Source organism: Oryzias melastigma, linkage group LG19, assembly GCF_002922805.2.
Source record: "Oryzias melastigma strain HK-1 linkage group LG19, ASM292280v2, whole genome shotgun sequence".
In the NCBI taxonomy this organism is placed as follows: Eukaryota; Metazoa; Chordata; class Actinopteri; order Beloniformes; family Adrianichthyidae; genus Oryzias; species Oryzias melastigma.
The window spans coordinates 11,784,510-11,795,894 of NC_050530.1; the positions used below are offsets into that span (position 1 = coordinate 11,784,510).

General features: G+C 38.2%; 1 protein-coding gene across 2 annotated transcripts in view; it reads right to left on the reverse strand.

Annotated features, from left to right (window-relative positions):
- Positions 1-11,385, reverse strand: part of LOC112154571 (testican-2) — a 38,662-nt gene that overhangs the window by 1,408 nt on the left and 25,869 nt on the right. For both annotated transcript variants that reach the window (XM_024285612.2, XM_024285611.2), the window contains 7 exons: positions 8,751-8,865; positions 5,422-5,530; positions 4,867-4,975; positions 3,898-4,017; positions 3,567-3,785; positions 2,191-2,253; positions 1,499-1,636 (listed from right to left, as the gene is read on the reverse strand). In XM_024285612.2, the coding sequence (XP_024141380.1) occupies positions 1,499-1,636; positions 2,191-2,253; positions 3,567-3,785; positions 3,898-4,017; positions 4,867-4,975; positions 5,422-5,530; positions 8,751-8,865 (873 nt within the window). The remainder of the gene's footprint in view (positions 1-1,498; positions 1,637-2,190; positions 2,254-3,566; positions 3,786-3,897; positions 4,018-4,866; positions 4,976-5,421; positions 5,531-8,750; positions 8,866-11,385) is intronic.

Genomic DNA, 11,385 nt, shown 5'->3' on the forward strand with positions numbered 1-11,385 from the left:
AAGTTACCTGATATTTTAGAACAAATTCCTCCTTGTGGTAGAGCTTAAAAAAATTCTCAAAGATGTAAAAACTTTTTATTTCCTCATTCTGATTAACATACTTTGGAAAAAAAATATTTTTGGAGAATTCTTCTGTGTGAACCTCTTAGTTTAATATATATATATATTTATATATATATATGATTTACAAGTTTGCAAGGTCTTAAATTTGTTTGTACAAGGCTCACAACACTTTGATCTATAGAAGAAGATTAGGCCATGGAGAAAAAAAAAGAGTAATGGGAAATTCTGACTTTAATCTCAGAATTCTGACTTTACAACTAAACGTTCCTTATTGAATGAAGTGGCTCAAATGGACTTGTATTCCATTATTCTGAGATTAAAGCCGGAATTGTGTGATCACAAAGTCAGAATTCTGAGATTAAAGTCAGAATTTTTAAAGTATAAAGTCAAAATTCTGAGATTAGAAAGAATTCTGAGATTAAAGTAAAAATTCTAAGATTAAAGTCAGAAATCAGGGATTAAAGTCATAATTTTGAAAGAATTAAGTCAGAATACTTAGATTAAAGTCAGAATTCTGAAATGAAAGTCAAGATTCTGAGATTAAAGTCAGAACTCTAAGATTATAAAGTGAGAATTCTAAGATCTAAGTCAGAATTCTGAGATTAAAGTAAAAAATCAGATTTTAAAGTCAGGATTCTGTTAAAAATTCAGAATTCTGAGATCAAAATCTGATTTTTTTTTAGAAATAAATTTAGAATTCATAGATTAAAGTCAGATTTCTACAAAAAAAAGTCAGATTTTTTTTCTGAGAATAAAGTTAGAACTTCCCATTGCCCTTTCTTTTCTTTCTCCATGACCCTAATCCTGTTCTGCATTGATCAGTCACGTTTTTAAGTTATTACTTTAATCCCATGAGATAAACAGATCGGCTACGTCATACCGCCTTTAAACGTGTTTTAAAATCCCTAATAGTAATCAAGGCATTTTTTTTTGTTTTGTTTTAGAAAATATCAGGTTTCATAATACTTCCTTATAAAAATGAATCATGGATTCATAAATAAAGGAAGGTAGAACTAGAACATTTTAGCATAAAAAGCTTTTTATGCTAAAATAGCAGTTCTTGACACTTTTTTATGTTCTTTTTTGTCAATCTGTGATCGGTGGACACTGCTGGGGTTCAGGCAGAGTGTCATTCCCTCTTTCGGGTTTGTCAAACTGGCCACTAAGCTTGCATTATGCAAATTGACTTCCTGCTGAAATCTTTAAGTAAGGGAGCAAAGGGCCAGACTGCAAATTTGACTCCGCCGACAGATTAAGTGTTGTGTGGGAGAATGATTGCCTCTTTTGTTGAAGCCTTAGTTTCGTTTTTTTTTTCAAGCACAAAAACATAAAAAGAGAATAAAAATAAGATTGAAAATCTAAGAGAATGACTTTTACAAAACACAGGAAAATGGAGCCACGTCTTGAAGTTTTTGTCGCAAGCCCGCCTTCTTACCACAGTCGGGGTTGCCGTGGATTCTAGAGCCCATAATCTCTCCACCGTGCTGGTCGACACACCAGCACTCCCCTCGGTTCTGGTCGCACTGCACTTTCCTGTAGTAGCCGTCCTCATCGCAGCTGGGGATGTAGATCCCTGCAAAAACACTAAACCTCAATTCTGCTTCTTTCATGTGATGGCACCTCATACTGAAGCAGAGTCAAACAAGAAATTCACAACTTTTAGGCACAAATAAACCATATTGTGAATTTGAAATACTGTTTTTTTTTTAAATAATATTTGTTAGGCAATATGTTTTCATGCAGGAAGTGATGATTTTCTGGACATTTTTGTCAAAAACCTCGGAGAAAGTTCTCTAATACACCTTCACACCCACCGACTGACACAACACAAGAGGTCAGATTAATGAGCCTCAGGAAAAGTGCTCATTTAACCCTTCACTTTACGTCTGTGATCTCTTTAATGAGCCTCCCCAGGTTTCTTCTCTGAACTTCCAGGCACTTTGATGGAAAATTACGACCAGGAAAGGGAATTTAAGGGGAACACACCAGTATATCCAGCCTGAGACGGCTTTGTAAAGGATACGGGATAAGAAAGAGATGAGTTCGGCTCTAAAAGGGGTTTTAAATGTTAGGTGTAGCATTCAAAAATGCACTGCAAACGTCAAGCGATCTGAAAAGAGTATTCACCAGGCTTCTTCTTGGCAGCCTCCTGCACTTGGATCCTCTCCAGCTCGGCGAGGCACGGCGGCTCTGCGGGAATCAAAGCAAAAAGAAAGAAAGAAAGAAGTGATGACGTCCAAAAGTGCTCCTCTCAAACTTTATCTCAATCAATTCTCTTCATAATTACACTTTTTGCTTGTATCGATCTGTTTAAAAAGTCTTCTGTTTCATCGGCATGGTGTGTGATTGATTGAGAGCTGAGATGAAAGGACATACGGAGGAAGGATGAGGATATGAGAGAGAATGAAATAAAAATACACTTTTTATTAAGGTAATATATCCTCTAAAATCAATTGTGGATCTTCATAGACATATCTTGAGACATAAACATAATTAGCAGAAATGAGCAGTTTCGTTTACTTCTACCTCATTCGACAAAGCATTGATGAACCGGTCACTTTGATCTATTGTGTGCAGGTTTATACTGGATCAATGCAGTGGTCGGTGTGCAAATGGGGTTACCTACAAACTCATCCTGTATTTATTTGGTAAAGGTCAAATGGTGCTGATGCAGGACTTATGCAGGTGTCTCCATGGAAACGCTTAATGACAGTAACAGCAAACGAAGAAGCAAGCTTTCTCTATTTATCCATTTATTCCCATTTATGTCAGTTTGTGTTAAATAATTGGAGTTTTAAATTTTAAATAGTCCGCTATAAAACTTCTAAAAGAAAAATAGTAGCAGAGGGAGAAGAGATCTTCCAGCGGTGATCTGGAGCCGCAAAAACACCCGGAGAAAGCTGTTGTGACAGCTGCACAAATCAATTCATGGCTTCTTCCCCGGAGAATTAGTCGACAGAAATTGATTTGCAAACCCGTCCTACATTCAAGTCAAGGACATAAAATGAATTTGGTCAAAGCCTGCATTGTAGGAGAAGGATATGTAGGAGCTATGGTGATAAGATCTGCTTTTCTTGCAATTACACTATACGAATCAGCAAAATCTTGATGTGATATAATTTTTACTATCAGGTACATACAAATTCAACTTTAGGAGGAATAAAAGTAAACTATTTTTTGTCTTTTAAATTGTAGTTTTAAAGTAGACACACAGACAGATGCTACACAACATGAACAGGTTACATTTAATTCATTTGGGTCCATTATGTAGTCACATTTTGTTTAAATCTCAACTACTTTTTTGTTGCTTTTTATATAAAATAAATTTGTATTTGCTGAATATAAAATCATTTTGTTCTGCTCTTGGAGAAGCAAGTGGAGGAGGTTAATGCCAGTGCATCCTCCTTGCAGTTCCTTCTGATGTAATCGTGCTTTTATCTCATCCATTAAGACTTCCGACTCAAAATAGACGCTGCACTTTCAGTGGAAATCCCTTCACTCACTTTCTCTCCAGAAGCAGAGGCACCACTCGGCTGTGGAGACCTTTCCGTCCTTGTAGCTGTCACACGAGTTGAAGAAAGGTCGGATGCAGACTTCATATTTTTCCAGGTTAATAGCAGCCAGCTCGGCTTGGTCCAGGTACAGGTCGCTGTTGGTGTCCAGCTTCGAAAACATCCAGCCAATGGAGTCTTTGCAGCTGGCGATAAGGCTCCTCTCAAGCACTATCAGTAAAAGTCACACGATTATTATCTATGTCCTGTATTTGTTATTTAAGCAGCTGATATAAACAGATTGTTGTGAGGTCAAGAAGTGCAGAAACTTGTTTTTCCCCACCAGAAGCGGTGCCGGTTCCCGGTTTTCCAGACTTATTCTGCTTTGCGTTTCCATGAAGGAGCTGGAACCAGTCTCTCAGGCGGTCACCCAGGTCTGCCAGGTCTTGGCCGGTGCAACTCTCTGCAAGAACAGGAACATTTCAGCACTTGACACAAACATGACTACATTCCACTTGAGGCAGAAAACAACTCACTGCTGCTCTCACAGATGAGCAACACAGATACTTCTAGAAGTGACACTCCTACTTTGCATGAATACATATTGATTAATTTAGCTACATAAAGAAAACTTTAGATCACAAAAGAAAATCTAGTTTTTGGTGTTTTTAACATGTTCTTTCTTTTGGTGGAAATTCTAAGTGACATTTTTTTTTTTTTTTTTGCGTAAACAGAGAGCTCTTATCAGTGGGGAGGGAAATGGGGGCGGGTATGCTCTGTGCCAACAGTCCCATCATTTTTAATGAACTGCTGTGAAACTATTTCCTAGAAAATGACAGATTTTCTGATTTTGGCCAAAAAAGACCACTGGAAAAACTTTTGAAATGGCTCAAAGGATGATCAGAGTGGAGCTTTATGACAGAAAACATCTGCAAATAAATAAGAAAAACAACCTTAATCTGTTTCCAGCACAGTTTTCCAGCTCCAGATGAAAAACAAGAAACATTTCGTCTGTTTGATCAATTGACATTTTCATATTCCCAAGAGCGCAAACAATCAATAGTGTTTTGCTACATTGATAGATGGTGTACACTTTAAATAATTAATTACTACACAATTGAAAGAGCAGTTAACCACATAGGGACATTTAGCCAACAATAATCTCTGCAAAGGGTGAGCATTGATCCCAACCGGCTTGACTGGATTAGTTCTAAACCAGAATCGTGTCCTTCAGCATTTTTTTTTTTGGAAGATGGACTCATTAAAGGGATGATGATGATGGATTGGATCGAGTCCCCAAACTCAAACTTGCCTCGTTTTGTGTCAGAATTTGAAACAGAGGACGTCACGCAGGGGCAGAATCCGGTGCACATGATGCTCAGGTCTTTGCCTGTGAGGCAAGCTTGCTGCTCCAACTTGCACTGTAAGAAAGGACAAGCAAGGCAGCTAAAGTATTTATGAGGGTGACCGCGGGAGAAAGATTACCCATTCAGATGAAACAGTGCACTTAGAGAAAGGCAGCCAGACTGAGCTGTCATTTCCCACTGTCTCCTCATGCAAGGTCAAAATTAAAAACCGTATATAAATCAATAAGAACCCTGAATGTGGATTGGTCAACAGTGATGCAGTTGGAAAAACATTCATCATTAATCATAGCGCTGCTCCAAGCAGTGGCACTTGTCCTCCAGTGAGCGGTGATGAACTGCGCCGCCCCGCTGCGCCTGCGTCCGTGTCAACGCAGCAGGAAACTGCACTTGATTGGCCCACATTTATTATTTGAAATGACTTGTCCACTCTCTGATTTTTTTTAGGTGAAACACATCAGTAACCTAACAAAAGAAGATGAAGAAAGTTTTTTTTTTGTCACCTGTGAAGCATAGTTGTGTCCATCAGAGCCACAGACAGGGGAGGAAGCAGACTCAGCGCAAGGCCTGCAGCTGCTTTCATGGCGTTCCAGCTGTTCTGATTGTTTCATTCTGCAAAGGAAAAAAAGTTTTTAAAAAGTGTCTATGAAAAAAAAATGGTGGGCAAGAGATAGAAACTGGTGAGAATGATATAGTAACTGGTAAGCCCAACATAGAAATTGATGAGCACAAGATAGTAATTGATGAACATGATATAGTAACTGGTGAGCACAAGATAGTAACTGGTAAACACAATATAGTAACTGGTGAGCAAGAGATACTAACATGTGAGGATGATTTAGTAACTGGTGAGCATAAAATAGAAAATGGTGACCACGAGATAGTAACTTGTGACCATGAGATAAAATCTGAAGCACTCCAGTCACTATCTGGTGCTTCAATATCCCTTTAGGCTGGGGTTCTGTAACAAGGAAACAAAGCTCTCCAAAGTATTTCACCTTGGATAAAACTGCTATAAATGACTTTTTCCTCCCACAAATGCTTCTCGTAATGTAAATTTATGAGCTCATGTGGGATCTATACATGGCTAGCTATAGAAGGGCTTATTATTTCAAATTTTTTGCTATTAAAATACATTTTGGGGCATATAAGAATTTAGCCGCAGTGAATGGGCTTGCAAATCCACTAATTGCTCCCAATCTTCCTGCATCTCTATTGCTTTCCAGCAGCTGGGGGATTGGATGACCAAAATGAATTCACACTGCTCTGTAATTTCACAGCTGAGCCTGAAACTTCAGCAAATATACTTCATTAATTTGTAGTCCTGGACGCGTCTCCCAAGAATTCTTGGGCATTAAACATAAAAATAGATCTGACAGGTCCCTCTATGCCAAAAAAGGATTAACTAAAAACCCTGATGCCTTAAAGACTCTTCCTGTCTACCTCATGTTTATGTTATAGCATTCAGAATACAATGTAGGCACAGACACAAAACCCAATTGTCGTTTGGTAAACTGCAAAGCAATATTTCAAGCCACAAGCTTCTGAAATCTCAGGTTTATGAAAACAAAATTAGATTTGAGGAAGAATACATTTCTATAATTTTGACAGACTGTTCAAATTCAGCTTTCTGGAGTCAAACACAAAGTTTACAAGCTCCTGGAGTGTGCTGAAAACTGTTTTTTTTTTAGCACAACTGCCCAAGAATCCTAATACTTTCATATTTTGATGCTAAGAAAATGTACCTTTGGGATATTTTTTGCAAATTCTGATTGGCTTTGTGTTCAGGCAATGCTGTTTAATGATTCAAAGGTGGCTTAGCGTGTCTGCTTTCCTGCTTATTACCTCCGCCGCCACTGGACGTGATTCCTCTCATTTTTTCAGAGTGACTCTGTAAATGAGGCACTTTATCGGGAAAGATAAACGCCTGTCGCCGCAGATAGACTTTGCAGGTAGTAATAATTCACTCCATTAATTCTTTTCAGACTGCAACCGTGCTCATTTGCTTTTCTGTCAAAGTGGAATAAATGAGTACAGCGGTAGATAAATGCTTTTCATTATGATTCGCAATAGAAAAGTAAAGATTATTATTTGAAGAGAAGCATAAGACTCCAGTGTTTGTTGTATCTCAAATTCACAAAAATATAAGAGTTTTCTTTGTTTTTCTTTTTGCCTGTGTTGTCTTTTAACCAAGGAAATTTATGTATTTAGAACATGTTCAGCATCTACAATGTTTGTAGCATTTGGAAACCTTAGACCCACTCAGATAAAAATTGTGTTTGTGATTTTTTTTACACGTTTTTGTAGCATTTTCTGATTATGGAGGGCATTCATAAATAAAATTAAGCTTAAAAAAGCTTTTGTTGCACCAGTAATGTTAGGTCGGGGGTATGAGTAGCTATAAGCTTCCAGCATGTAAACATAAAGATGATGGGAAGTGGGGGTGGGGTTGTTCTGCACCAACAATCACTCAGAAGGGAGTTTTTAATGATAACTGCCAATCTGCAGAAATAATGTCCAACAAAATGAAAGATTTTTTTTACTTTTTTTGCCCACCCATCACAGTTGCTGCATCACATACCTGGACTATTTTGAACTACTGGATTTTATCTGCCCCTGATCCAACCATTGACTGTATATAGAGAACTGGACTGAGTGGCTCCTTCCTCCTTGTGTTCCAAAAAGTAAGTACCTGCTTGCTCCAAGAAGCCAAAATCCTTCTACTGAGAAGTAAACAGCGATTACTCAGTTATTATGCGTGTCGGAATGACCATTCTTGCTTTGACGTTTTATTAACATCTTCTTGCTAATACTGATCTTTTTTCATGCTATTTATTCTGTAGTAAAAGTTATTCAAATGGCTAATCAGGTGCCTCAAACAAAAGCATGTGATACCTCAAACATTTTCCAGTGGAAGGGGTGTGGACCAATCGCTGTTGTCCGGCTCCAACATGGCGACATCCGTATCGCAGACTGAATTGGCTTAATTTTGCTGGATCCAGGTGTAGAGCATTTCTATGGGTGATGTCACACTTCTGTCCAGTTCTCCGTATACAGTCACAGCTATGCACCAATGGTGCCGCCCACAACTCAGAGGTGAATTTCTGATTAACTCCTGCCACTCTGCAGAAACTATTTTGTGAAAATTTTTTCTTTTTTTCTTTTTTTAAATTTAGCCTAAAAACAGTGTAGTCCTAATTAAAATACCACTGGGCAAATAGATTTGCAAATAGATTAAAAGTTGATCGGAGTGGGATTAAAAGACATAAGATGGTAGTTTTGGGAGGCAATACATAAAAAAATTAATCACAGTTTGTTTTTCCATATTGCAGCACAAAAATAAAATATGTTCAAAATAAAACAAAAGTAAAAGCATCTCTAATCCATCTTCAACTCACTCCTGAGTCACTTTAAGCGTGACACTGTCAAACAAGATGTATTTCTATACATCTCTCAATTTTTTTCCATAGCACCATAAAAAGCCTCATAAATTTGATGGATTATTGTTTGCCAATAGCAATAAATATTCTTTCTATGGCTGCATGATGTTGTGCCGTTTTCTGCCTTCCAGAAGTTTTTATCTCATGACAAAATAAAGTTAAACAACAAACTTGTTTTTATCCAAAATTAGGTACATTTGAAGTTAACTGCCCTAATTTGAGGCTTTGCGAGGCTTCACCTGAAGCTATGCTTATTCATAAACGGTGTTTTTGCCCTTGACACATTTTTTCTTTTCACATTAATAGAAAAAAAAAAAAACTCCTGTCCAATCTGAAATCCTCCTCCACAAATCTAAAACACTCTCCGATTGTGGGAACAAACTCTCTCCGACCTGTGCTCCAGTTTTTTCCGACTGACACACATGGCCCTCTGGTAGCCCTGGGCGACGCACACCTTGTGCTGGCTGCATTTCACGTTCTGGCACGGGTCTTTGGTGGTGTCGGCGCCTGTGAACACAAGATGGAAACACAGAAATGCAGATTTGTCAATCTGACTGGGACATATTTCAGCCTCAAATTACTATTTTAGCTTTGAGAAGGAACATATGCTCTACAGATGGAACACAGAAACAGAAATTCTGCTATTTTTTTCATTCTTTGTGATGATGACCACAATAATCTTCTAAGCAAGAAGATGGAAAGGCCTCATAAGCTTCGCAGTGAAAGGAATAACCTTGAAATGGTGCAAAAATTGATAAATTGATTTTGTTGTCTGCAGTGCATTAAAAAAACTTTGACACACAGCTGTCATGAATGAGGCAGCCCATCATCTGCAGCGCTGCCTGCAGCCTTCAACGGCTGTCTCTGACTGCAAGAGAACCTGACAGCACTGACTGAGCGTCTCCTTTTCTCTCGGCACGTCTCACTTCCTTCATGTCAACTTCTCACTCTTTCCCCCAGCACGCCGCTTCTTTTGCACGCAGAGACACTCTCCATCTTTGTCTCCGGCGTTCCTCTCCTTCAACTGCATCTTCCAACCCCCCTCATCTTCAGAGCTGAACGGTTCAATACCGGGCTCTTTCTCACTGACGAACTGAGATGGAAATAGCTCTCTGTCCTCCACCCTCTATAGCCAACGGTCAATGCATTCAATCGAAGAGAGGATGTTGCACCTCGCCAGTCCATTTGCCGGCTCGCTGGAGAGGCCTCAGAAAACTCCAAGGCTCCAGATAAATTTAAGAGTGAGTGGCAGGCAGTGGCAGAAATTTAAGCCGTGAAATCCTGAGTCAGCGCCAAGCAGCTGCTTTGGTTGGAGTCGACACTAGGCGGTGGTCGACGACAAGATCATTGCAAATCCTGCAGGCTGATAACTTCAGGATGGGATCGTGGACTTTCAAAGAGACAGATTTTTGGATCATGTTTGAGTCCGGATACCTTTCTATCATAATGCTGCATTTTCTATTTGGTGACTCCTGGTATAGATGGATCATTTATTTTTATTGTGGATAAATATCTAATTTCCCCCCCATTTTCCCAGTTCTATTTCTGTCACAATGGAACAGTTATATAAAAGTCTTTCCATATTTGTCAAAATTTATAAAAATCTGAAACTTTTTAAAATGTCCAGGTAAGTCAGGGGTGCTGGAATTGAGGATAAAGTTCATTGAATGCACAAAACAATGGTTCATCTCTGAGTACAGAACTAGCATGCATCTCAATTGTACTTTAATGAAACTTTATGAGGCTCTCATGAGTTAATCCTGCAGGATATAACTCACTGTTGAACAGCAAGTAGCAATGCAAGCCTTTTGAGGCTGCAAGCTGATGAAATGGTGTTGTCACATTCTACAGCAGTGAGATCACAAGTGAAGCTAGGAGAGTAAAACTTGCAGATGCTGGAATAAAATATTGAAAAATGAAATAAATACAGGGAATTGGACACATTATCTTTAACTTCAACTAAAGCAGGAGAGGCTCTGCGTCTTCTGTGTGCCTTAATTGAATTACAGTTTAACTGCCTTGTGAATTTTAAATACACCTAAGATTAAGATGAAGTGTTCGTGCTCAGAAAAGCCACAAAATGGATTAACATATATTATTTGATATAAATTAATTTGTAAACTGTAAACCTTTTTACTCCCTGCATAAACATGATTCAACTGTGAGGATGGGCACAGACAGTTAGAGTTTCATTGGTTCTTGGGGTTATTTAGGTTGGATTGCATATTAGGGTTTGCTGCATTGCTCTTGTTCTTCAGCTTCCCGCTCACACCAGGTTTCAATTAGTAATCAGCACAGCTGCTCCTGTTTCAGATAATTAGTCCCCTCAGTATTTAGGACCAAAGTTTCTGTGAGTTCTGTCACTGTTTTATACCTTCATGGAGCAGGGTTTGACCTGTTTGGGTCAAAGAGTGTTTTTTTTTTTTTTTTTTGGGTGTAGTTTCTGTTTGTTTTTTCCGAAGACCTTCTCTAATGAAATGCATTTTTAACATGTTCTTGTGGCATTTTTCTGTTGATGGACTTGAATAAAGAAAATTAAAAGTGCATTTATTGAATCAAATTTGTGTGAGTCAGGTGCAAATGCAGTTTAGAAAAAAAACATGTTTTGTGCAAACTATAAAGGGCAGTGGGACTTTGGATTGCCCACCAGTCCATAGTTTCCTGCTTCTAGAATTCCTCATGGTCTTTTCAAGGCAACGATGGAAGTGCTGCATCTGACTCTTCATTAATTACTAATAGAAAACTATTTTTTTCTTCATTGTTTTGACAAAAACACTGGTGAGGATTAACTTCATAAACAATCTGAAAAATAAAAGATTAAGAAAACTAATTAGCAACTTTGTCACATTTAACAAACTTTTTATATTAATATAGTTAGTTCAAGTGCAATCCTGTTGTTAGATTTGCAATTGACCTGTACATTTAAATTGGTAACATAGGCTGTTTAGCAGCATTTATACACAGATGCAATTCAAAAAGCATCACCCATGCAAACATTTTTTTAGATTTGCGCCTTAAGCTCTTACT